General features: G+C 36.4%; 1 protein-coding gene across 1 annotated transcript in view; it reads right to left on the bottom strand.

Moving 5' to 3' along the window:
- LOC135215628 (uncharacterized) overlaps positions 1 to 27,013 on the bottom strand; it is a gene marked incomplete in the record, with an annotated part of 827,040 nt that overhangs the window by 6,834 nt on the left and 793,193 nt on the right. Inside the window, 14 exon segments of the mRNA XM_064250543.1 lie at positions 2,066 to 2,163; positions 2,687 to 2,836; positions 3,915 to 4,037; positions 4,518 to 4,645; positions 5,127 to 5,297; positions 8,729 to 8,833; positions 9,311 to 9,553; positions 10,801 to 10,943; positions 13,208 to 13,343; positions 17,252 to 17,426; positions 18,236 to 18,312; positions 18,633 to 18,799; positions 20,161 to 20,390; positions 21,545 to 21,675. Coding sequence (XP_064106613.1) covers positions 2,066 to 2,163; positions 2,687 to 2,836; positions 3,915 to 4,037; positions 4,518 to 4,645; positions 5,127 to 5,297; positions 8,729 to 8,833; positions 9,311 to 9,553; positions 10,801 to 10,943; positions 13,208 to 13,343; positions 17,252 to 17,426; positions 18,236 to 18,312; positions 18,633 to 18,799; positions 20,161 to 20,390; positions 21,545 to 21,675 — 2,077 coding nt within the window.

Raw genomic sequence — 27,013 nt, 5'->3', positions numbered from 1 at the left:
AAAGCTAAATATTCTTCGCTTCTGAATTTAAGCAATTCTAAACGAGGTAAATTTGCAAATCCCCTCCACGCCCCCAGAAAAAAAACTTCACTAAGGTAATATTTCCAACACCTACAAAACTAAACTTTATTTTCATTCAGTTATCGTTTAGAATCCCCGAGTTGTTCTTCCACTCTAAAAGGAAAAAGCCAATGTGTCAAACAAATAGCCATAAATTAATCAAATGGATGATAATATTAACACAAGAATCCGAACATATTTGAGAATTCATCACCAACATAAAAAGTAAATTTTTCATTTAACAGTTCGAGAATGTCTCGAGGAGTGGAAACTTTACTGAAATAAAAATGTTATGCGTCTTATATACCACCTTATTAAAATTTCAGTCTCATAAATTTTTTTTTTTTTTGTAAATTAGAATCTAAATCATGAAGTACTAAACATAATGAATTAATTAAATTATAAGAATTTTTTCAAAAATCAGTTCCTCATTTGGGTTGACTCTGGAGAAGATGCGTCACTGGTATATTCATCATTCATCAGTTGAACCCTGTGTATTTACCATTCATCAGTGTTTGAACCCTGTGTAATTTATCACTGCATCACTTGAAACCTGTGTTATTCAATCATTCATCAAGTTGATCATTGTGTATTTATCATTCATGCAGTTGATTCCTGTGTAAGTTTATCATTCATCAGTTGAATCCTGTGTATTTATCATCATAACAGTTGAACCCTGTGTATTATCATTCATCAGTTGAACCCTGTGTATTCATCATTCATCACTTGAACCCCGTGTATTTATCATTCATCACTTGAACCCTGCGTCATTCATCAGTTGAACCCGGTGTATTTATCATTCATCAGTTGAACCCTGTGTATTTATCATGTTCATCATTACACTGTGTGATTTATCTTCATCATTGAACCCTGTGTATTTATCATTCATCAGTTGAACCTGTGTATTTATCTTCATCATTGACCCTGTGTATTTATCATTCCCTCAGTGACCCGTGTATTTTATCATTCATCACTTGAACCCTGTGTATTTATCATTCATCACTGATTCACGGGGGGGTGTGTATTTATCATTCATCAATGCAATTGAACCCGGTGTATTTATCATTCATCAGTTGAACCCTGTGTATTTATCATTCATCAGTTGAACCCTGTGTATTTATCTTCTCATTAACCCTGTGTATCATGCATTCATCAATTGAACCCTGTGTATTTATCATTCATCACTTGAACCCCTGTATTTATCTTCATCATTGAACCCTGTGTTAAACTGTGTTTTATCATTCATCAGTTGAAACCCTGTGATTGATCATTCTCACTTGAACCCAGTGTATTTATCATTCATCACTTGAACCCTGTGTATTTATCATTTATCAGTTGAACCCTGTGTATTCATCATTCATCACTTGAACCCTGTGTATTTATCATTCATCACTTGAACCCGTGTATCATCATTCATCAGTTGAACCCTGTGTATCATTCTAATAATAAATAAATCATAAATATCCTATCCTAAAACTCCTGTATTTTTAACTCAACACTAAAAACCTTTTTCAAACCTTTTAAGATTTTCCAAACCTCGCCCCCCCCCCCCAACAAAAAAGTGGTTTGTAGGCTTACTCCCCGAGTAAGTAAAATAATTTTCATTCCCAGCCCCTTCGGCCTCTTTAACATTACACTTCAACTCTTTAACATCACACCACTTTTTCCACAAATTTGGAATAATGTAGACTTGGTTACGACTAATTTCAATATCAAGTAATCAACATAACGCAATTTAATAAAAAATATTCCAAGATGTGCCAAAAAAATAATTCATTTCCCTTTTGCTTCTATTCCGTACAACACAAATCACACAGCAGCTGCCTTATCAACACCACCAGAACCTAACGAGTTGTTACAACTCGTCAGAATTTCTCTCTCAGATAAGCCTGGGAAAACGTAACGGCATAAAAGAAAATAGATCCCAGAAACTCTCAGGGGTTAAGCCACCTCACCGAGGCATAATGGACCGACATGACACGCGTCGTTGGTGCGTCCTAATTACCTGTGGTTAGATCCAGCTGTGATCCGTATGCTCTTTTGAGCATAATATCTCGGGTTTGGTGGGTCGCGTTTCCGCTCCCGCTGGCGTCGCTCCATAAACTGAGGGAACAGCAAAGAGCGTAATGAGTCTCTAGTGTGGGCATAAATCAGTGAATGGGGAAAAGTAGCGAATGAATGAAGTGTGTAGGTTTTAAGAATTACACAGAAGGACAAGTAGGGAAAAGTAGCGAATGAATGAAGTGTGTAGGTTTTAAGAATTACACAGAAGTACAAATAGGGAAAAGTAGCGAATGAATGAGGTATTAATAGAGTAGTACAAACGGGGAAAATGAGCGAGTGAATAAGGTATAAAAATAAAAAAAAACACAGATGTGTAAACAAGGTAAATGAATGAATGAATTCTGCGTTAAAAATAGCACAGAATTACAAACAAGATAAACATAGCGAATGGATGAGGTAAGTGTTAAAAATAACATGGAAGTATAAACATGGGAAATTGTCGAATGAATGAGAAAAGTATTAATTGAAAATAACACAGAAGTGCACACATGGAAAATGAGAGACAGAGAGAGACTTAAACATTGAAATTTTGTTGTTTTGCAAAGCACTGGGTAACAAATACCTCATTTCTCTCTTGAGAAGTCCCCGGGGATGAGAGTCCCTGGGCAGGAATCCTGGCGGCAAGATGGGCATCCCAAGGGTAGACTTGATTCGTTGCATGAGCGACAGCTGTGGCTGTGCGATGCCCAACATGGCCGAACCCACGTACATGCTGTGAGGAGGAGACAGAGAATGGGGCCATTTCTTAAAGACATTACAACAGCCTTCTTTCAAGTTGGTGCTCAGAAAACTTGTTTGAGACCTTGCGGGTCTGAGGTGAACGTTAACGAAGCTAAACAGCTGACGGAATAATAATGATAATAATAATAATAATAATAATAATAGCTGTTTCCACGGCATTTAATTTGTACAATTAAACTTGAATAATAATAATAATAATAATAATAATAATAATAATAATAATAATATAATGTAATAATAATAATAGCTGTTTTCCAAGGCATTTAATTTGTACAGTTAAACTTGACTATAATAATAATAATGATAATAATAATAATAATAATAATAATAATAATAATAATAATATAATAATAATAGCTGTTTCCACGGCATTTAATTTGTACAGTTAAACTTGAATAATAATAATAATAATAATAATAATAATAATAATAATAATAATAATAATAATAATAATAATAATAATAGCTGTTTCCACGGCATTTAATTTGTACAGTTACACTTTATATATAACTGACAAAGAATGTTCCAATCCCCAGTGATCAGAGATACTTAGTTTATCTAGAGATACACAGAATACTTTAGCATCTTGGATTGCACATTGCATAACGGGCATTACTACTATTGAAGTAAACAAAGAAAACTAAGACTTAAATTGCGTAAACCTATACTTTTGGGGAATGTTCAGAGCGCAGTCAAAGGACAGACACAAACTGTTAGTAAAAACAACACAAATATATAGAAAGTCTTTTTATGAATCCATTTGATACGGAAATGTGTAAGAAACAGTGTAAAGATAGAGTTGGTAAGGACAATCTTAAGAATAACTCCGCTATGTTTTCACATCTGAACTTCCTTGTATCCGCTATATCCAAGGATGCACTGCGCTTAGTTAAAATTGAATTAGTTGTTCTGGAGCAAATCCGAAAACCTAGCAAGATTACGTCATATATACTACATGCATACTCATCAGAAAAGTGAACCTGAGATTTTAGCATGGCTGAGATAAAAATGACTTCCATTTCGACACCAACAGAGAGAAAAAAGCTGACCTTTCAATAGCTGCACTTGGGGAACGATCCGAGGTGCGAGACAGGCTGGCTTTGCTCGCCGATCCGATGTGGCATCGGACGTTAGTGGTCGTTTTGAAGGCCGATCGGTCGTTCTTCTCCGGCCTGTGTCGTTTGCAAGGGATCAAATATTTCAGTTAACTTTCAATGTAGGTTCTATAAAATTAATACACCCATTAAAGAGATATGAAGAGTAATCTTACAGTTTTGCACACTGAGAGGACAGAGCAAGTTCTCAGAAGAGAGAACTCTTGCTAAAGTGGAAGGGAGAGATGGTGAGTAGAATATTACCCCGGGAAGAACGGGGCATACCCATTTGCTCTTTTAACAGGCTTTCTATAAGTTGAACAGGACGAACTTTATCTAAAGGAACAAGCCAGCTATAGCCAGATGGAAAATTCACTGCAAAAGTCTCAGATTAATTAAATTCCTGATTACAGAAGTTATGATTCTACAACCACAAAATACTAGACTGCTTGAATAATGCGATAAGATATTGTTAAATAACCTTTTATTTACGCTAATAATATGAATAAGATTAAGCACCAGTATGAATAAAATGAAGTACAAAGATAAAAAATATACCTCAGAAGTATTATGTAAATCTTCGGGAAGAAGAGTAAGACCAGTATGACCAGCGCGCTGAGGGAAGTGCAGACGCTCATACAGATGATTTTGTGATCACTGCCAAAGTATATAGGCACCCACGCCATCTGTCGGGACAAAAGACTAATAGTTAAAGACATCTTTCGGAGGATGGCATTAAACATGAACAGGGCCAACATGATAGGCACACAAGTAATGTACTCATACAAAAGTGAGCCCACACTACAATAAAACACGTCATAAACACTTCTGGAATTTATCGCATATTTGTCACAAACATGTCGAAAGAAGTCAACGACCGTGAGAGGAGAATGAACCTTTGGCAAATGCTTGACTATCACCAAGTCGTTGAATTATATCCAATCTGTGTTTTAAATGTGTGCGGGAATAATGATCGACGCGTATTTCTGATATGTTTAATAGTTAACTGAAATAAAACAATATTGAGCTCTAATTAAGCTTTAGAAACACTTTCAACTCCTGCATGTTATACCAATGCCTGTAGTGATGTCATTCATTCCAATAACGAACCTTCAGAAAAAGCGCTTCACCGTAAAGCAGAAGGCAAACATTTATTTCGCATCTTACCCATATGACGCAAGTCGTGTACATCGAAAATCCGATGAATTTGGCCTCGTTGAAATTCTCGGGCAGGTTGCGCGTCTTGATGGCATACACCGTACACATAGCTATCAGGAAGAAGTCCCAGCCCATCGGAGCGATGATGCCCCGTGGGGAGGTGTTACACACCAAATGCACCTGTGGGTGGAGAAAAAGGCGTTTTCGTCACGCGAGGTTGAATTAAGAACACCACCGATTCACGACGGGTTTCTTACCTAAATAAACGAATCTTGAGAGAGTTTTTTTTGTGATTTTAAGAATATGGAAATTTGAACTTAGTGGAGAAGCAATCAAACACAGAAGTGCATTCAAATCTGATAGCATACCAATCATGAAACACTGGCACTACTTTATCATTTTGTATTAATGAATATTAAAGTCAGATTATATTATATATATATATATAAAAAAAACCGAATCAACTTAGAATAATGCCAATAATGGAAAACCTGTAGAAATTAGTCACTAGAAGCGACGCGATTATATTTTCATCTTGCCCTGTCTTTTTCCTTAATGATTTATGAGGCTTTTTATTGGGCTTTCTTTCTCGTCGTGGATTGTTACTCTCTACCTCTCTATCTCTGCCCTTGACTGGCTTTGTTCTGGCCTGCCTAAAGCTTAGGTATTCTATTGTACTACGCCCCAAAACATAAACGAAAATATGTCTTTTGTGGAGAGCAAGAAAAAACAGGAAGAATGACCGAGAATATCTTTTTTTGACTCTAAAACCTTTTGTCTATTGACCTGATAGTTAATTACGTCTATTGTGAAGATTTCATTCATGAAAAAATACTGTCTTTCACAAAGCCAAACTCTGGGAGGATTAATTGTCTGCGTAACTACTTCCATTTGCAGAACTGACGAGAATAAGTCCGGGTTTCGCCTCTCATTCATTTACTTGAAAAATCTTAACATTTTTTATTTCAAAATCCACATGACATTTATAGTGGACGACGACTGCGGTTCAGTTTCTTGAAGAACCCCAGACAATTTGGTATTTAATACAGTTTTAGAGTTTAATAATAATAACAGCAATAATAATTACAACTATTTCAATAGTCACTCTCAAACTGTTAAAATAAGCCACAGAACCCTACAGTGCCGTAATGTACAAAAATTGTGACATTAGAAACAAACCAAGCGTAAAATCAAACAAACAACAATGAACGCTCGAAAAGAAGCACAGAAATGTTAAAGGATATTTAGTGAAAACGAAGCACTGCCTAAATTTAAAATGGGACTCCCAAATCTAGAGCAAAATTGATTACGATATTCTCAGCTCTCTCACAGCGTCTGACCGACAAAAAGATTTAGAAACTATAACATGTTACCTCTATCTAAACAATAGGAACTGGTAGCCGTGTGAAGAGCTCTTACCAGCTGCTGTCCACTCCTGGAGCTGAAAGCTGTTGAAAGCTGTGCGCTCATCCTGGTCGTGACGTAGGATTTTTTTTATTGTATCATACTAAATCCTTCGTATTCCAGACTTCTTTTGGAACAAGTGAATAACAGGGAAACAGCTGAGAAACATTTGGTAAGATCTCTTCAGCCAACTATCCGTTGACACTGTTTAGATAAAGGTAACGTGTTCATATCCAAATCCTTCTAAAAGCAAACTTTTGAGTTGCCACATCAAACAGAATGTATTTCTATGACTTAAAAATCCTCAATATCATTAGATATATGTATTTTAACCCCTTTTCCTTGTTATATTTTATATACTTTTTGTTGCTTTTTTTTTTTAAAGCAACAGACGAAGGGAGGTTACCAGATGCAAACTCCTGAAAAAGTAGCGAACCCGACAAGGGATGAAGCTTATCAGTTACTGTATTTTGTTTGCACGTTTGTTTATTTTTATATGTGACTCGTCCAAATGTTATAATTAATATGCATTAATATGGTTAATATAAGGTTATTGTGCATTTTGACGACTGTATTTTTCTAAAGTTTGAGATACAAAATGTTGTTGGTTCGGTGAGTATTAAATTAATAGTTCATCAACTTGTTAATATCTCCAAGTGAGACTTCCATATATACACTGCATAATAATAATAATAATAATAATAATAATAATAATAATAATAATAATAATAATAATAATAATAATAATATAATAATAAGCATGTCCACCCTGGGAAATCTACTTTCCATGATAGGATTCAAAAACAAGCAAAACGTTCAGAGGCATTTGTAAAATCCTAATGGTGAAAAAGGATTTGCAATCATATCTGATATGCGGAGACCTAAATATACATTTCCATTTGTGTTCATACCAAAAATCGGCCTACAGTTTACTTACGCCATAATAGAGAGTTATTTTAGCTTTTCTCCCTTTTCCCTATATTACAGTATTGCTTCCCGATGGGAATTTAATAATTAAAACTAATTTATCCTAAATCGTTTATATAACACGGCCTATAAACTTTCAATTCACAATATTATTTTCCTGACAACTACATAAAGCCAAAGATACAACAGCAGATGTTCCAACATTTCCCCTAATTTCGTAAGCCCTTTCTATTTTCAGTTTATGTAACAAATCCCAAATTCAGTAAATTCTAGCACTGGAAAAGGCCATTAAAAACTAAGTCTCGACCAATGACTTTAATTAACAATGTCCTTTATAATGACTAACAATTTCCTTACCACTTTATGTATCCCAACAAACAATCTATTAATGTCGTTTCGCGATAAGAATGGCAGTAACGAAAATAACATAAATACTAAATAATAATAATAATAATAATAATAATAATAATAATAATAATAATAATAATAATAATAATATTGGTATCAGTAGTACCAGGAGGAGGAAATGCCTATGTAAGATGCTCCTAAAACTGTTTCAGCTATTATTCAGAGGAAAATATAGAAAATTATGCAATGGCCAACAACCTGTGCTACACTGTCTTACAGACTCAGACTTGTCTCTTTAAAAGAAATTGTCGAAGTCACTATGAAAAGAAGTATAGTTCGACAAATTTCACATTCAAGGTCTTTCTTTTTTATTTTATCTTCAATTTAGATTGCAAAGGTGTCTCACTGTACTTTTACAATATAAACTGAAGATAAAAAAAAAAACCAGGATTTGAATTTATTGAACCATACCCCCTTTCATAGAGATTTCTATAATTCGCATCTTTTCAAACAGACATGTCTACCTTTTCCCTTTTTTCATTCTCGTTTCATACAGCCTATACTCGGTTTTTTTTCCATCTGTCCACCCGCCTGTGGTGTTTGCGTATGGTAACACTGCGTCCCGGGCATTAGATAGTTACATTCAGCTTACATTCAACAATTATAATAATACCCTATTTCGAATATTAACGGTGTAATTCGCATACAGTAAATTATAAAACACTTTTCAGTTGCAAATGTACACCCAGATATCCTTTTATTTACCTAAAACTTACACATAGCGTAACTATCCTAAGCCTGTCCACAGGCGGGTGGAGAGATGGAAAAAAAAACGGAGTGTAGTGCTAGAAAAAAAAAGGGTATTATGCTGCCCATACCATCGGCCTATGCATAAAAAAGACACTGGGATTTTCCTCAATCCTTCAACTGACCTCGTCAATCTTAGGATAGATGTGCATCACGTCAGGCCGATCCAGGATGAGCATGGTCGTGATGATGCCAGCTTCGATGCTGATCAAGATGCACGTGATGACGACCTGCGGGGATGGGCATCCCTTTCAATATTCACGGGATGACTTGGATGAGTATGAAGGGTATGTTATATGGAGGCATGGTGGGTGAACGGTAAACTAATGTGATTAAGCTAATGGGACAAGGTAACTGATCAGGATAATCCTTCATCATTTACTGCTTGAATATTATTTAGATAAAACTCCATTATTCCAGGGTTCGAAAAAAAAGATTAATTTGAAGAGATATAACAGAAACCATTATCAATTGTTGTTTTCTGATAGTCTTACAACCATTACGTTCCTGTTTGAATGTTATCAAGAGTAAACTATTATTCCATAGTTCGAAAAAAATATTTTGAAGAGACAACAGATAACATTATCAGTTGTTTTCTGATAGTATTGCAACCATTATGTTTATTCTCAGCTATTTACAATGTAATTGCAAATTAATGACATTAAAAGATCTGAAGCTTATTGCATAATAAACGCGACTTTCTTTACCTGGGCAGTAGCCGACATGAAGCGAGGCTTTCGCATCATGATCTTCTTCGTGCCGGCCAGAATACGCGCGATGCGATTGGTCTTGGTGACCAAGGCTGCGTAAATCATGGCGAAGGAGAGGCCCGGCAGCACGCGCGCAAGAGCGCAAGAGGAAGGCGAAGGCCGCGCCAGAAGAGGGAGTGTGGCGCAGTAAGATACCATCATTCCAACGAAGATTATGTAGGATAGTTCCCGAGTGGAAGCCTGAAAATAGACAATAAAAAAAATGGAAAAATTGTATAAATAACTTGTTTGTGGTCGAATACCGAAGGTAATATCTTTGTCAGCCAAAATTAGGAGAATATTGTCTTGATGGACGAAAATACCTTTCACTTTGGCATACCAAATGAAAGACTGATTCTGTGTGACATATTAATACTCCTAACCAAATATCTGTATTTGCAGTGAGAATCAGGCATCTCATACATAATTGAAAATCAGAGATTAAGAAAAGAGCTATACTAGATAATAAACAACGCCCGAAATTTATTTGTGATGGTATACGGGGCTGGGTTGTGGCAATGGACAACAAAAATGGTAAGAAAATCACAATAAAACCAAAGATTAGTAGCAGTTCGGCGGCTTTCCGAAGCCAGACAACCTATGCTTCTCTTTTGATGTGTTTTGAGACGGTTCGGTCAGGCAGAAGGAAGAAAGGGTTGATAAACTGATAAAAGGAGTTGGCAATTCGAAAGTGCTGGGAGAGAGGAGGAGAAGAAAAAGGCCTAAAATGGGATGTAAAGATGGAGGAAGGAGGTTCTGATAAGAAAAGAACCTCATAATTCATACAGTGAGAAAGTGTATGCAAGATCCAGGTGAATGGGCATTCTCAGCAGGTGCATCAAGTGGCTGATGTTGTGGAAGTTTTATACATTTTATACTTAAAGGTTTCATCCTCATCTTAGCATCTTATCATGTGACGACTGTTACCTGTTCTGTTCTTGTGTATAATGTATAGACACACACATAATAGTTTATATATGAATAATGAAATCCGAGTGAATCTTTCTTGTTTGTCCGCCCCGGATGGGGGTGCGGTAGGTTGGGGATCGGGAGGGTAGGGGAGACGTGACACATCCACCCTCCTCCTGCAAACCTGATTGTCCGCCCGAGGTGGGGGCAGGGTACGTAGTGTATTGGGAGGGTAGGGAAGACATGGCGGGCAGAGCTGGGTTCCAGTGCAGCGTAACGCGCGTCATGAAGCTCATGTATATTTATATATGCATGTATACATATATGTATGTATGTATATATATATATATATATATATATATATATATATATATATATACTCTCTAACACTGAAACGAGTAAGTTAATAAACCAAAAGAACAAATAAACAAGAAGCGAAATGGCATACGAAATTCTCTCTCTATCTCTTTCTCCCTCTCAAAGAGAAAGAGAGAAGGGACCTGCATTCTTTCTCACCCTCTCTCTACTTGACGCTATACCTTGACAATAGGAGTGTGATTGTGCTTGATGAACACAATCATAACGAAGAGTGTGGCGAGCATTCCCAGGGTAGCCAGGCATAAGGCCGCGATGCTTTCCTCGTCATTCCACAAGATGTACTTGACTTCGATGGCCTCGCAACCTGCAAGGAAAATAATCGGTGTTCATAGTCCACATTTGATGCTTCCGATGCTTCTCTGCTCAGTAGGCAGTTATTTATAAAATATCGCATTAAAATATTGAAACACTGCATTTGAGAACAGCTTATCTGAAAAATGTATATAAATAACTTGGTAGGAATTTTAAAATGTAAAATATATGATGACAATGTATGATCTGGAATATTCAGCTTAAGTGCATCTGTATTTTGCATCACGAACAACTGCGATGGACTACAGTATAGTTACAGTAATCACCCTAAAATGTTGATGTAACGAGCGTTCAGACATGATTGGCAGGTGCTATACCAAAAGGCCTATAATACATTCGCTAACTACGGGAGATTTGGATATATGAAAGGACGTTTTAAATAACGAATATACGAATATACGACCCTTTACTAGACCAGATAATTGCAAAGGTACTGTTATCTGAAAATAAAATGAATACATTTAAAAGGCTGAAAACATCTTGAATGCCATTACGAAATGCCATTATTAAGGTATTTAGAATAAAAGATTTTCTAAAACACAGACGTGTACTAATCTCCATATAGCTAAGGGCCTCTTACGGTGTGGACTATATGGTCTTCTAAAATTCACAGGGCATGTGTTCTTATTAGATGTATCGTGACCTGGTACCAAACACCATACCACCCGTAGGGGGGTAGTGCCGTCAGTGCAACTCATGCGGCGCACTGTAGGCATTACTTAAAGTTCTTTACAGCGTGCTTTCGGCCCCTAGCTGCAACCACTTTCGTTCATTTTACTGTGCATCAGTTTATATTCCCTTTCTTCCATCTTACTTTCCACCCACTTCTTACAATTGATTTATAATGCAACTGAGAGGTTTTCCTCCTGTTACACCTTTCAAACCTTTTGCTGTCAATTTCCGTTTCAGCGCTGAATAAGCTCATAGGTCCCAGTGCTTGGTCTTTGGCCTAAATTCTATATTCAATTCAATTCACACACAATACCATAAAGCTTAGTTCCTGGTGTCTCAACTTGTTCTTCTAACATCAAATGTTTGTTGTGGCAAATCTTCCACGACATTTCCCACTTTAATTTTCATTACTCCTTTCGCTTATTCCAATATCTCATTTTGTTCATACCGCGCTAATTCACCATTTGTATCTCACCTACACAACACCTGTATATCTGCTTGCTTGCTGATTTCGACGAGCACACATATCCACTAGACGTCATATAATGTCAGTTCCCGAAACACCTTTGTGTGTGTATTCCCTAAGCTAATTTTAATAAGTAGAATTTTTGACCTGTAACTTTTTGCGCCTTTGTCCACTGGAGGGAGAACGGTCTAGTGCTTTGTTTAGAGACGCCCGCACGTTCTGAAGTGACGAACGTACTGTATACCTTTTTATAATACTTCAGAGAAGACTATCAGTTACCGTCATATGCCTAGAGAGACAGGGAACAAAGCACCAAAGCGTCAGGGGGAATATATAAATTCCATTGATCATTAAAGTTTGGGAATCCGGTGTGATCCATTCTGACAAGGCCTATCGTCAATCTCCACCACAAGAGCGCTAGTCCCTTAAAAGAAGTCGTCGATGTTACTACACCCACTTCATTTAAGAATAACTTCATTCAAAAGTTGATTCGTGCCCCTTTAGAGCTGCTCTCTCATCATCAAGAAAGACAATTAATTACTGAAGCAGTCATATTGCAGATGATCTCTTATGGAAGTGAATAAGAATAACACTCATCTCTGTTACCAGGAGACAAATATCATCTCTGGTACTAAATAGAAGTCATGGTCCCTGCACACCCCAAAAAGCTAAGCTTAAATGCCTTTGCAAAACGAATTACAATGGTTTGTTTCTTACCATATTTCTATTTGTTTTTAGTGTAGAAATATACGAAATAGTAACCCTTAGTTTCTGCAGTGCTGTCTAATGACATTTCATAAGGCTTCCTAGAATGAAGACTGAAGGTACTCATCTTCGTCAGTATGAGACTAAATTGAGTAACTGCACTTTGAATAACTTCGCTAATGTTTACCGTTCGTGTCAATTCCTAAGAGCTTTACAGTGCTCTTCTTCATCCTTTTTATCTGACTTTGGTCTCCCATCATTCAAACAAGGTACTACCGCTTCCTATGAGATCCTAGGCCTATTATTTTCACTCTCGTTTTTGTAAATTAATTCCTTTAAATTAGTCTTGGGCTAGCTGACTACGAAAAAGAGTATCTGGTTCCCTTTCGCCTGTCAGTCATTTTGTCCCTTACCTGTCTTGTTCTGGTTCGGCCAGTAGCCTCGCTGACAGCGCTGACAAGTCGTTTCATTCAGCAGAAACTCATCCTCCTCACATTCGATGCAGATCCAACAGCACCTCTGGGTGTCGTCTCCCGTCTCGACAAAACTCTGAGGAACACGAAAGACAAAAGAAAATTAAGAGCAATTCGTGATTTTCGGCTCACTTCTATTCATGAACATCTTTGGAAATTGGTTCCAAAGATGTTCATGATTAATAGAATAGGGATAAAGAAATTATTATGGATAGGGATAAAGAAATTATTATGGATACATAGATATGAAGAAATTAAGGACGAATTCCTAACACACCATCAGAAATAAGAGTAACGAAGATGAAACATAAATTGAACTGTATTCACAGATGATTCGTATTTAAATATACGCAAAGAAAGATCTGCCAGCCGCCAAAATGAAAAACAGTCATAGCAGTAAGGTGGGAAGGTTGAAAGCAAATGAAAAAACCTGTAGTACGTATCATGAAAGTAGTACCCAGCAAATGATCATGAATGAATCGATGGAGGCATTATGGAGGATGCATGGTACTGGAAATGGTTCAAATATTTACGATTTAAGTGACGTTTTATATACATGAACATTAATTTCTTACTGTCTTTATTCAGTTACTTAGAGTCTAAGAAACTGAATAAATACAGTACGAAATGAATGTACAACTGAATAAAGACAGTAAGAAATCAAAGTTCAGGTGTATAAAACGTCACTTAGATCGTAAATATTTGAACCGTTTCCAGTACCATGCATCCTCCATATTGCCTCCATCGATTCATTCATGAGCATTTTCTGGGTACTTTTAACATTACAACATTACTCGATGATATCGGTAACTATACAGTTGTTTCTTCCCATACTACAGGGAATTACACGTCAAAGTCTCGCTCATTCTTAATCTATTATGAATATTTTGATTTTGTATAATGTATTAGTATGTTCGACTTTCTTTATATTCTATAAAAAATGGTTTCCAGGGTCACAGTTCCTCTTCATCTAGGTTAAGTTTGCTTCCCAGCACAGATATTCAAGACACCGCAAACAGGATGGCCAAAAAAGAAGAAAAAAAGAATATACCTATATATATATATATACACGCTCGTGCGCACACACACAATATATATATATATATATATATATATATATATATATATATTATATATATATATATATATATATATATATATATGTGTGTGGTGTGTGTGTGTGTGTGTGGGCGTGTGTGTATGTAAGAGCGTCAGGCTAAACGCTATTATGGAGTACGATGGCAAGAAAAGTGTCTCGCGGCACGCACATCTAAAAAATAAGTGTTAAATGACGCAACCTTCATTTACTTCATTTTTCTTTAGGGGAAGGAAGGAAGTCCATTGAAAGGAAAAAATTTAAGCAAATAACAAAGATGACAAGATGGTGAGAAAAAGAAAATGAAAAATAAAAACATCATAAGAAGATGCCAAAATGTGCCCTGTTTTTCATTCTCCTGTCTGTATATTTCTGGATCTTCGTCTACTTTTATCAGTCCTCCTTCCCAGGCACTCCTTCGTTACTCGTCTTCACTGGTTTTCAGGTATTGCCCCAGTGCTCTGCTCTCGATGTTGATGCACTCGTCTATGCTAAGTAGACTTTTCCCTTCTTCCTTTCGTGTTATGTATATAGCCTGTCTGTATTTGCTCTTGGATGTAGTGTTTTGTGTATTGTCAATATTTTCTGGTCTATGCTGGGGAGTTCAGCCTTCGTCCACTACACTACTCCCTCACTGTATCTGATTACTGGTAGTGCCCATGTGTTTATTACTTTCATCATATTTCCGGCGTTGAGTTTTGACTTGAGTATCGGCTTAAGTCTCTGCATATATTCTATCATGATCTTACCCGTCATCTCTTGGTGTTTTATATCCTCTCCTATTATTCCCAGGTATTTGTATCTTGTTTCATCTATGCATTTGATGATATGCCAGTCGGGTAGCTTTATCCCTTCAGTCCTTGCCACTTTGCCTTTTTGTATGTTGATCAAGACGCAATTTTTCTTTTCCAAACTTGGTCCTGATGTCTCCAGATACAATCCTTACAGTCTGGAATAGTGTATCTTTTTCCTTGATGCTCTTACCATATAGCTTGATGTAGTCCATGAACATCAGATGGTTAATTCTGTTGCCTCCTTTCTTGAGTTGGTACCCAGCATCCATCTTCTGCACTAATTTTGTCATGGGAATCATGGCTATTATTAAGAGTAATGGGGACACTGAGTCGCCTTGAAAGATTCCTCTCTTGATGTTAACCTCTGCTATTATAGTCTTATCCAAGAGCTTGTAAGTATTGTATTCCAGTTGCGCATTGTATTTTTTAGGAAGCTGATGGTGGTTTCCTCTACCCTTTATATTTCCAGGCATTTTATTAGCCACGTGTGCGGTACCATGTCGAAAGCTTTCTTGCTTAGGTTGGTTCTTTTTACTTTTCTTCGTTATCATTCTGTCTATCAGGAGCTAGTCTTTTGTGCACCTACACTTCCTTCTGCAGCCTTTCTGTTGGGGGGTTGGAGTGGATGGTGTTTGTACCCTGGAGGGAGTTCCATGGCCTTTCATTGATGATACTTGTTAGCATCTTCCACATTATTAGTAGGCAGGTAATAGGCCTGTAGTTACTTCTTATATTTCCGTTGGTCTTGTCTCTCTGTACTAAGGTTGTTCTCCTTGTGGTCATCCATTTGGGCGGATGGTGGTTTGCGATACAATGCTGGAGTTGTTCTGCTATTCGTGGGCACTTATTATTATTATTCGCCTCAAGATTTATGTGTCTCTCCTGTCATATAACACCATTGTCGTTACAATACACTTTTCCAGGAAATGACTTGTTAGTAAGCATTCCTTAATGAATAATAATAATAATAATAATAATAATAATAATAATAATAATAATAATAATAATAATAATAATAATAGTAATAGTAAGAATTTACTCGGGAACTTCTCTGAGAATCACCTGAATCTTTGAAGCAAAATAATCAGTTAGTTTCAGCTGGAGCCACGAGCCTAAGACGAACTGAAGAGAGTTCTCCAGTCTTTGGAGGGCAGCTCAAACGGCGGACAAAAGTGTGCATTTTCTGCTCTCGGGTATTCAGGCTTACGCCAAGTCCCCTCAGACGAGGTGCTTGTTTACAAGTACTTACGAGAGTTTATGAAAAGAGCGGCCGCAGTCCAGTAAGCTACTGCGACGAGTGTAGAAAAAATGATTTTTCGTATGCAACGCAAGTTTTGTGTTATTTTTGTGAGTGAAGTCCAAAAAGATTTATGACTGCTCATACAAATGATACGAGAAAAGTCCAAAGAGTTATGACTGTAAAAATGATACGAAAATAAACTAAGTAATTTTCATCTTTTAATTAATTGTTTATTAATATTAGTTCGGTAGATGAAACCTATTCACATGGCACAAGCACACCAAAGGGGCCATTGACTTGAAATTCAAGCTTTCAAAGAATGTTGGTCTCAACCCCCCACTGCAGACCCACACTTGCAGCAGTAACTGATCATGTTGCAGAGCTAGTGATTTTTCATCTCCCTAGAGGAGACGCGAACCCGCGACATCTGAGTGGCATACCACGACACCCATCACTATATCAGTTGGCCAGCAAAGCGGAAGGTTGCTGATCATAGTACACAGAAACTTAAATCAAATGTCATAATAATTAGTTACAGGAAAAACCCAAATCACGAAATTGAAAATTGAATTTATGAAACGATTTTTTCTAAAAATGCAACACTGAAAACAGCCTATCCCATGTTACTTGAATATACAAATTAATATATTTACAGACGATCCATTTCATAGCTCACAAGCTATCATAATGCATCAAAATTCAGGCACAAACTCGAAAGCTTACGTAGCAACGTCAAGTCCTCTGTGACCTAAGTCCAGTTGTGAGAAAACAGACATGAAAGGACAAAGTGGCCAATATGACAACAACGGAGCCAGTTGATGCAACAGAGGCCGTGAATAGCAGAAGGCATTTACCTTGAATTCATTGTAGCTACAGGGCTCGGAGCACACAGATGCGGGTGGCAGTCTATGGGGCCGATTGAAAACGACTCTCTCCTCGTGCACCACGAGCGAGCCGTTGTCCCAAGTGCCCACGAGCACGTAGTCGAAGCTGCCGTTCTCGAGGCGCTGGTAGTTCATGATGTCGTACCTGGGAGAAGACAACACGAGATGAACATGGGAGACGCAGCTTTCCATGTGAAAGAAAAGAAGCACAAAGAATAAAGACTGTCTATCACTAAAAATGTGCGAATACTAGTGCATTTATAGCGTTCAGTTTTGCACACAAAAAAATGGAAACAAAAGTAAGGATAACAAGAATTACCGTAATTACGTAATTTTCACAAATTTCTCAAATCACCAAACTTGCCAATAATCATCTCGAATGAGTAAAAGCTATATATATATATATATATATATATATATATATATATATATATATATATATACATATATATATATATATATATATATATATATATATATATATATATATATATATATATATATATATGATTACGGACCGGGTAAAATGGTGTTACGCAGCCCGGGCAACTAAACTGTAATCAACCCAAATATATATAAATATATATATATATATATATATATATTATATATATATATATATATATATATATATATTCATTAGAATATGCATATGCATGTTATAAAGGCAAAAATACAACAACATATGCATGTTATAAAGGCAAAAAACCAACATATCGAATAAAAAGGAATTTACATATATATATATAATATATATATATATATATATATATATATATATATATACACACACACACACATATATATATATATATATAGATATTTTTATATATTAATACATATATAATATATATATATATGTGTGTGTATTATTGTTCGTTAAACTGTTTATATATAATATAAACAATTTAAAGAACAATAATTATTCTGAAAAAGTAAAATCTTCAAAATTACCTTCCTGGCGGGTCACCTCTTGAATCAAATGCCACGGTCTCGTTCATGTACGAAAAGGTGACGTTCATTAAGTAGTCCTGAAACGGAGAGAAAACGTGATGCCATTACGCTATCAATGATTTAGGGTTTATAAATGTTAACTTGCACATTGCTGGGTAATGATTCTATATTTCTATATATAGAAATGCATTTTCTACACAGATATAAATATGTATGTGTGTGTGTAAAGATTCCGTGATATTTAATAATTCATTCAGCACAATTTATCGAAAAAATGATAATTCACGTTATATTTTTATTTTCTCCATTAAACGTTAGGTGACAATACTGGCATATCAGTTCCCATTTTTTTTCAGTTTAATGGTTAACTTTAAAAAAAACCTCCTTATCCACTTACTCTATACAGAGACCCATTAATTGGAAGCATAGAGGAACAAAGGCCGGTCGTGTTTTTGCAAAGATCTTGTTGCATGTTGTGTAGACCCCAAGCCATGGTGTAAATCGCCTTCATGACGAAGGCCATCTTCGTCTCCTGCTTGTACCCGTTCCGTAAGGACTCGTTTCCTGAGACGAGAGGAATGTCAATAGTGATAAGTTAAGTATATCTTAGTTTTACCAGACCACTGAGTTGATGAACAGTTCTCCTACGGCTGGCCCGGAGGATTAGATATTTTGACGTGGCTAGGAACCACTTGGTTACCTAGCAACGGGACCTAAAGTTTATTGTGGGATCCGAACCACATTATATCGAGAAATGAATTTCAATCACCAGAAATAAATTCCTCTAGTTCCGCGCTGGCAGAGCAAAGAATCGAACTTCGGGTTAATAGCGATAATGATAATGAGTATTATAAGTATTGATTAATATGTACACATTCTTATGGAAGAGTCTAAAGCTCATTATATAACTTTAGTACATTTCTGCCTTTGCAAAGCTCGTATTAGATTAAAGAAAAAGTACAAGAAGTAAAGAGATGAAAGAAGAAGTAAAAAATACATTGACTTTCATTAACTAAACTGTACACTGAAGGTAAACAATGGAATACGATACCACATCATGAAGGAAACAGACAGTTCTTTAATAATCAAGTCATTGTTTGTCTTAAAGCCAGAATATTATAGTCAACTTCAAAAACACGCAAACGAAGATTCAAATGAAAGTTTGAAAACAATCGAAATAATACCAAATTTAATTGTAGTCTATATATCAAATGAAGAGCAGTTTCTTATCAGAATTCATCTAAAAAAAACTGGAATTTTAACATCATTCAGTTTCCTAAAGCAGAAATTTATTGCAATGTATACACGTTTTTAGGCAAATGTGGCGGTATATAATGAACTCTGAAACAAGGACTTACGTTTAACGAAAGTAACGTTAGTGTACTTACAGGCAACGTACAAGAACTACGAGTTCCTTTACCTTATTGTTTTTAATTCTCTCAATTACTCGCAAGTAAAAGATTTTGATATTTGCAACTAACCTAGATTACAGTCTCTAAGCAAAGGAATAAATAAATAAATAAATAAATAAATAAATAAATAAATAAATAAATAAATAAATAAATAAATAAAATTGCAGTCTAACCAGGAATATAAGAATGAAGTCGAGTAAGGTTTTCCTTGACTGCATTACGAAAGCAATTTTCCACAGTTGAGAAATGCCATTGTCAATTATATGTTGCACTTAGAAGAAAGGCAAAGGATTACATAAATCCTATGCATAGGACTTCATGTGTTTTAATCCACAACGTCAAGTGGATGTTGGAAATCACGTTTCAACTATTTTGAGAGCAAAGTCTTTCATTTTCGCTTCAGGGTTTCCATCCAGGATTTTCTAAACATTTTGTGACCCAATAAAGGATACATTCCCAAAGTATCTTATGTTCTTACTCCAAACAATAATAAAAAAAGATGACACAACCCACCTGTACACCTCGGAAGAGAGGCGACCTCTTCGATCCCAGGCAACGAGCAGTTGAATCTCATTTGCCAGAACTCGACGAACCAGGGATTCCTCGTGTTATTGTCAGGGTGCAGATCGAAGTAGTAATCGTCGAACTCATTGATGTAGGGGCTGTGGATCTTGATGGAGAGACCTCCAACAGCCGCTTCTTCCACCCCTGCCACCACGTCCGATCGGTCGGCCCAGCCGTCGCTATGGTGGTAAAGAAGATAAATGATAAATATACACAAACTGTAGAGATCAATCAAGTGTTTCCAGCTCGGGAAGAAGAGGAAGCATAAGGCAGCGAGGTGAAGTAATAGTAGAGTAGATGGGGGCCGCCATTTTAGCCATTCTCAACCTTCCCAAAAATTGCCTTTTGTATTTTTCACTGTCCACTGCAAGCACAAGAAGTATATGACAAGCAGCCATAAGAAGAAAAATGGAGATTTATTTGAAAAAAAAATGGAGATTTATTTGCTTTTGTATTTTCCACTGTCCACTGCAAGCACAAGAAGTATATGGCAAGCAGCCATAAGGAGAAAAATGGAGATTTATTTGAAGAAAAATGGAGACTTATTTGCTTTTGTATTTTCCACTGTCCACTGCAAGCACATGAAGTATATGACAATCAGACATAAGAAATGCTCAAGCATTTGAAAGCATAATTATAAATACATCCTTACAGATAATTACGAGCAAGTGAGAAATGAAAACCAGACATTATACAAAATAACACAAAATAACTTTAAAGAATGAAATTCAAGCAGTGAATAAATGACAATGCTTGAATTTTTTTTATACAAAGTCATCATTCATTTTAAGCCCTCACCATTCTGTACAAAAATTCTGGGAGGACAAGGCTGCAGTGTTTTTTATGGAAGAGGTCAATTTTACTTTCAAAATATAAACAAATACTACACCATAAACCTTGTGCACAAAGGCCAAAGATATCACGATGGGTTTTTCCACATCTATAAAGTATATGAGAGAGAGAAGAGAGAGAGCGAGAGAGAGAGAGAGAGAGAGAGAGAGAGAGAGAGAGGGGGGGGTGGGGGGGGGTTAATTTTGTTTTATCACAAGAATACCAGCAAGTTTCAGATATTTTCTGATACATTTATCAGAAAATATCGCACTCTTGGAAACTTCAGCAACCGAAATTTGTTCAAGGTTCTCAACAGCTATTCCATGATTACAGTTACGTAATCTTCATTTATACCAGAAGGACAAATTGCTCAGAAGAAGAATATTATACGTCAACGGTAAAGCGATCATAACAAAATATAAGGGTGGATAAATAACTCTGCGGTCAATACGCTCCTCATTTCAATACAAGAGACTAGCAGATCATACTGAAGTGGACTAACCTGCCGATGAAAAGGAAACGCGAGGTGACATTATGCCTCTGCGCAGCCAAGAGTAAGTGGTGGACCGTCATTCCCTCGCAGAAACACACGACCACATTCGCTTTCTGATCCTCGAGTAACTGGTGGATCACCTGGAAAGCGAAAAGACGCTGCTGGTTCAAGTAGTTTCTGTTTTAAAACATTATGGCATTGGATAAACTGGTGAAAGGAATGTGTGTATGCATGCACGTATCCAATTAAATAAAATGATGAAAGGATTGTACACACACATACACACACAAATATTTATATATATATCTATATATATATATAATAATATATATATAATATATATATATATATATGAATTTTTATCACTTCAACTTGATTCATATACACGCATTAAGCTACAAATGTCCTTTAATATCGAATTCGCTCTACCTCGGAATTAATATATTTTCACCTATGTAAAAATTCCCAGGAGGGAATTTTTTTAGCTGATAATACGAGTCGGTAAAGACGTAATTGAAATCCTGATTTCTCCTCTTGCGCTGGTTCGAATCCACGAGAGGACGAAATTTTTATCAACTAAAAAATTCTCCCTTCGGTTAACGTATATGAAAATACATTAATTCCGAGGTAGAGCGAATTGGATACTAAAGGACATTTGTAGCTTAATGAGTGTATATATGTATATATATATATATATATATATATATAATATATATATATATATATATATATATCTGTGTGTATGTATGTTTGTTAAAAATGCATAAGAGAATGTAACAAGCATGAAAGAAATTTATAAAATTTTCTTAAATTGAAGCTAATCTCAGTAACAGTATGTTTTATCAATTAACTGGTATTAAAATATAATCTATTTTCTTACATTCTAATTGCTAATAAATTAGAAAGGTTAAAAAGGCATAACTTACTAAGCAAAAAGCAAAAGTGACTCAATATGCCACATAAAAGAATGTCCAGGCAATTATTCCGATCTATGAGCATCGACACCCTGAAGGCCAAGTAATTACATCATCAACTTTTTAAGCAAAAGTCAGGCTCAATTAACCTGATATACGACGAATTCCACGGCAATTACTGATGCGAGACCGGTAACGTATTTTTCTAGCTCCAGTGAATGGCTAAACACACCCGTTAAAGGTAATAACTATCATTTGTCGTTGGGTGCAGCTACGAGGGGCATGTTTTTTTATATAAAAATAAAAAAAAAGACTTTTGACTCAGGGTGATTTGGATCGTGTGGTAGTCTTTGTAGTGGTTGGCACTATTGAGGGACATTTTTTTACGGAATATTTTTACTCATTCATTGGATATAACTAAAGTTGCTGAGTAGATAATATTCAGTCACATATGTTTTCATAACATTCATAACAGGTGACTATCGAGTTTCCAAGATCATTTGAAAAAGACATTACTTTGATAATTTCACTCTTTCGCTAACAGAGTACAAGCAAGTTCAGTTTCGTTCAATCTGTAGTTGTCTTGAGGTAGTTATTATATATGAAAGAACCTGAACCAATAATTCTTTTCATAATGAATTTTCACGAATTGAGGAATGTTAAAAATAACTTTTTCATTGATCTATTTCACTAAGGATATATACTACATACTAACATGGCTGCAATGGCCATTATAACTAACTGGCTGACCAACCTGGCCCTGCCTGGGAAATCTGTGAATGACAACCAACAAACTCTCTCTCTCTCTCTCTTTCCTGTTAAAATATGTGCTTCAGTTACATTGCCCAGCATTTTTGAAATTTTATATTTCACCACATCTCCCCCCATCCCATTCCTATCAGGGCTGGACTTGGACTTGAAGGGCATTGGGAGTGTCTCTATTCAATGCAGAGACCTCTAATATCTGTAATTATTTACATTTTATTTTTCACTGCACCTCATCCCTCTTCCTATCAGGGCTTTACTTGGACTTGAAGAGCATCAGGAGTTTCACTATTCACCTCAGTGACCTTGAAAACTATGGCTTAGACACTAATAGCTACAGTAGTTTTTGGTTATCTATACATGTCACCACCGTCCCACCCCTTCTCAGCCAACCGGCTCCCCCTCCTTCCTATTGGGGCTGATCATGAGAGTCACTATTCATCTCAGTGACCTCAAAAACTATGGATTAGACTCTAACATCAGTTGTTTTCTGTTATTTTTACTTTTTACCCCTTCCCACCCTTTCCCCTCACCCCCCACTCCTTAGATGCCAGTGATGTCTTACAACCACAGTATTCTTTCCCAGATGTTAAGTTATATGTATACCAAGTTTGGTTGAAATTGCTCTATGCATGTCAAAGTATATGTGGCACATACATACATCCATTTTTACATTTTCATTATAGATATAGATGGTGTGCACATACACTAGGCCTCCTCGCACCTTCGCACCTGAAAAAATCACTGGCTCTTTATCATGATCAGTTACTGACGCGGTTTGGGGTCTGATGGGAGGTTGAGACCAACATATTATTTGCAAGCTGGAATTTTAAGTCAGTGGCTCCGTGGGCTTGTTCCATATGAATAGGTTTCATCTACTGCATGAGAAAAAAGAATAAAAGAAGAGAATCTTCCCTTTTGAGACGTTTCTCCGCGTGAGACGTCGTTATGCGACTTAAATTAGAAGTCAACAGTCGTCAAACGAACCTCTTCAGTGTTAAAAGAGACGAGATAACTCTTGACCAAACAAGCGCTTTCATTCGTCCAGGGGAAAGCAACCATCAACCGCCACACAGGATCTCTCTCTCTCTCTCCTCTCTCTCTCTCTCTCTCTCTAAAGACTATTTTTAACTTAAAAATAGACATTGCCTCCTCTTCCTTTCCACTTCTTATTTCTTTACATAAATGGTTTTATATTCCATCGTTTCACAATGATTGTTACTCCTTACTTTTTAGTTTTCTGTAAAACTCTTGAGATGGCTTTGTCTCTGTCCGGCCTCAGATCTCAAAAACTACTGAGGCTAGAGGGGTCCAAATTGGTATGTTGGTAATCCACCCTCCAATCATCAAACATACCAAATTGCAGCCATCTAGCCTCAGTAGTATTTTTTTCACTTAAGGTTAAAGTTAACCATGATCGTGGGTCTGGCAGTGCTATAGGACGGGTCACGATCGGGCCGCTGTGAGGTAAAATCGACTGCGCCAAAGAAACTTCGGCGCTTTTTTTCTTGTTTTCATAAGAAGTAAGTTACTAGTTTCATTCTATATTTTTCAAGGTCGGGACCTTTTCGTCAAGGCATCTTTTGATGTTGGCGATCTTTCCATTCTCTTTGTACACTATAGCTCTTATATTTCAAAAAACCTCTTGGAGTTACTCTCATGATATTCTAAATTTATTTTCCTTGTGTACAATTTCTCTTCTGCTTCATAAAATCACTGGGAGTTTTTTTTCGCACGAAATTGAGTTCTTCCTTACCAAGTATCTCCTTTCATGATAAATTTTACAGCTCGTGTCTCAACTCTTGTTATTCCTTTTCCCTCGCGAAGTGGGTCTTTTTTCGAACTGCTTAGTTCACTATCATACAGGTCACTCTTGCCCGGTCACATGAGGCTATTGCTTTATTTTAAAGCAATATTACTTATCTTTCTTCTTCAATGAATGACTCCAGGTCTATGAGATAGAATATAGGATTTAGGCCAAAGTCTGAAAGGTGTAACAGGAGGAAAACCTCAAAGCAGTTGCATTTGAATCAATTGTTAGGAGAGGGTAGAAAGTCAGATGGAAGAAGTGAATGGATATCCCATTTTAAGATTTTAGCTATATTTTCCCCTAAAATTCTTATTCAGAGGATGAGCTGAATATAACGAGCAGTATGAGTTTTATATCAGTGAAAAAGAATTCATACCTCCGAAGTAGTCTTGAGTTGGGTTGCAGGACTCGGAATAAACATCTTATAGTTGTAACTAACTTTTCTCCACCGATACAGGATTTTTACAGGAAAGGCAAATGCTTCATGAGGCTAATTGTTTGTTTGTTTGTTTGTATGGTGCTTTTACGTTGCATGGAACCAGTGGTTGTTCAGCAACGGGACCAACGGCTTTACGTGACTTCCGAACCACGTCGAAAGTGAACTTCTATCACCAGAAATACACATCTCTCACTCCTCAATGGAATGGCCGCGAATCGAACCCGCGACCACCGAGGTGGAACGCAAATACCATACCAACCACGCTGCTGAGGCGCTTTCATAAAAAAGGCTAAGATCCCATTAGTATGAATAAAAGGCTGCCTAAGTGAGATCCAGCCTCATCCAAAATGCATTGGCGCTTCTTCACCTTTCTTTTCAAGGTCAAAAAACTTTCATTCGCAACATGAAAGTTTACTTCCAACATGAATGGAAAACAAAATGAGACAAAACCTTTTCTCCAGGGACTGGTTTTTAATCAGACGCCGAATGGAAGTCTCCCTTTGACATTACAGTTAATTCATCGACCTCTTCCCCATACAATTTCTGGGACCTCCAATCTTTCCCTGTTCTCCTGAAGGGAGACATTAACCGCCAGAATTTCCTTCGGCTCTTCTAATTTACGTTGCGTTTTTCATTTATCTCTTTCTTTCTTTCTTTCTTTTTACAGAGGTCCTTGACTGTTGAGGGCGAGGTTAAAGATCACTGATCATTTCAGAAAATGAGCGCTTTCAGTCATGCTGCCAGTTCGGAAAGATTGGGAAATTCCGATTTTCATTTTTCGCTCTTACTTACTGGTACGGAGATGGATATTAAGCGACTTAATGATACAGAGGTCCAGAGTAAGCGCCTTACCTCTGTAGTTAATTAGCATAATCACGAGAGCAAGACGTATACACACACACATATATATACATACATACATACATACATACATACATGCATACATACATACATACATATATATATATATATATAATATATATAATTATATATATATATATATATATATATATATATATATATATATTTTCATACTCAAAGATATTAAGTCACAAATGTCTAATATCCAGTTCACTCAGCCTCGGGAATGACTTGCACCCAAGAGGAATCATAATTGATTAGTGCTTGGCCAGCAGGATTCGAGCTGCCGTTTGGTTGTATAGTGACCTTTGACCATTTAGAAAATATATTATATATATATATATATATATATATATATATATATATATATATTTATAAATGTGTGTGTGTGTATGTGTGTTTGTGTGCGTGTAAACTCCTTTCTACTTGCTGACGATTTTTTATATTTAGCAAATCAAAAGGAGTTACAAATTTCTGACACTTTCGATTTTCCTTCTTTTAAATCAGAAAATGGATTTAGCATTTATAATTCTGAGCTTTACCTTCTCCAAAGGTTCCATGTTTAGAGTATGAATTGATTTCTCCGAGCATTACGAATTTTATCTCGGTGAAAAAGAGTTCATAACATTGAAGTCATCTTGAGATGAGTTACAAAGCTCTAAAAAATATCTTGTAACTGAAACTTTTCT

This window comes from Macrobrachium nipponense, chromosome 5 (genome assembly GCF_015104395.2).
Source record: "Macrobrachium nipponense isolate FS-2020 chromosome 5, ASM1510439v2, whole genome shotgun sequence".
NCBI lineage: Eukaryota > Metazoa > Arthropoda > Malacostraca > Decapoda > Palaemonidae > Macrobrachium > Macrobrachium nipponense.
Note: the sequence above shows the minus strand (reverse complement) of the source record. Positions and strands in the feature narration are given on the sequence as shown.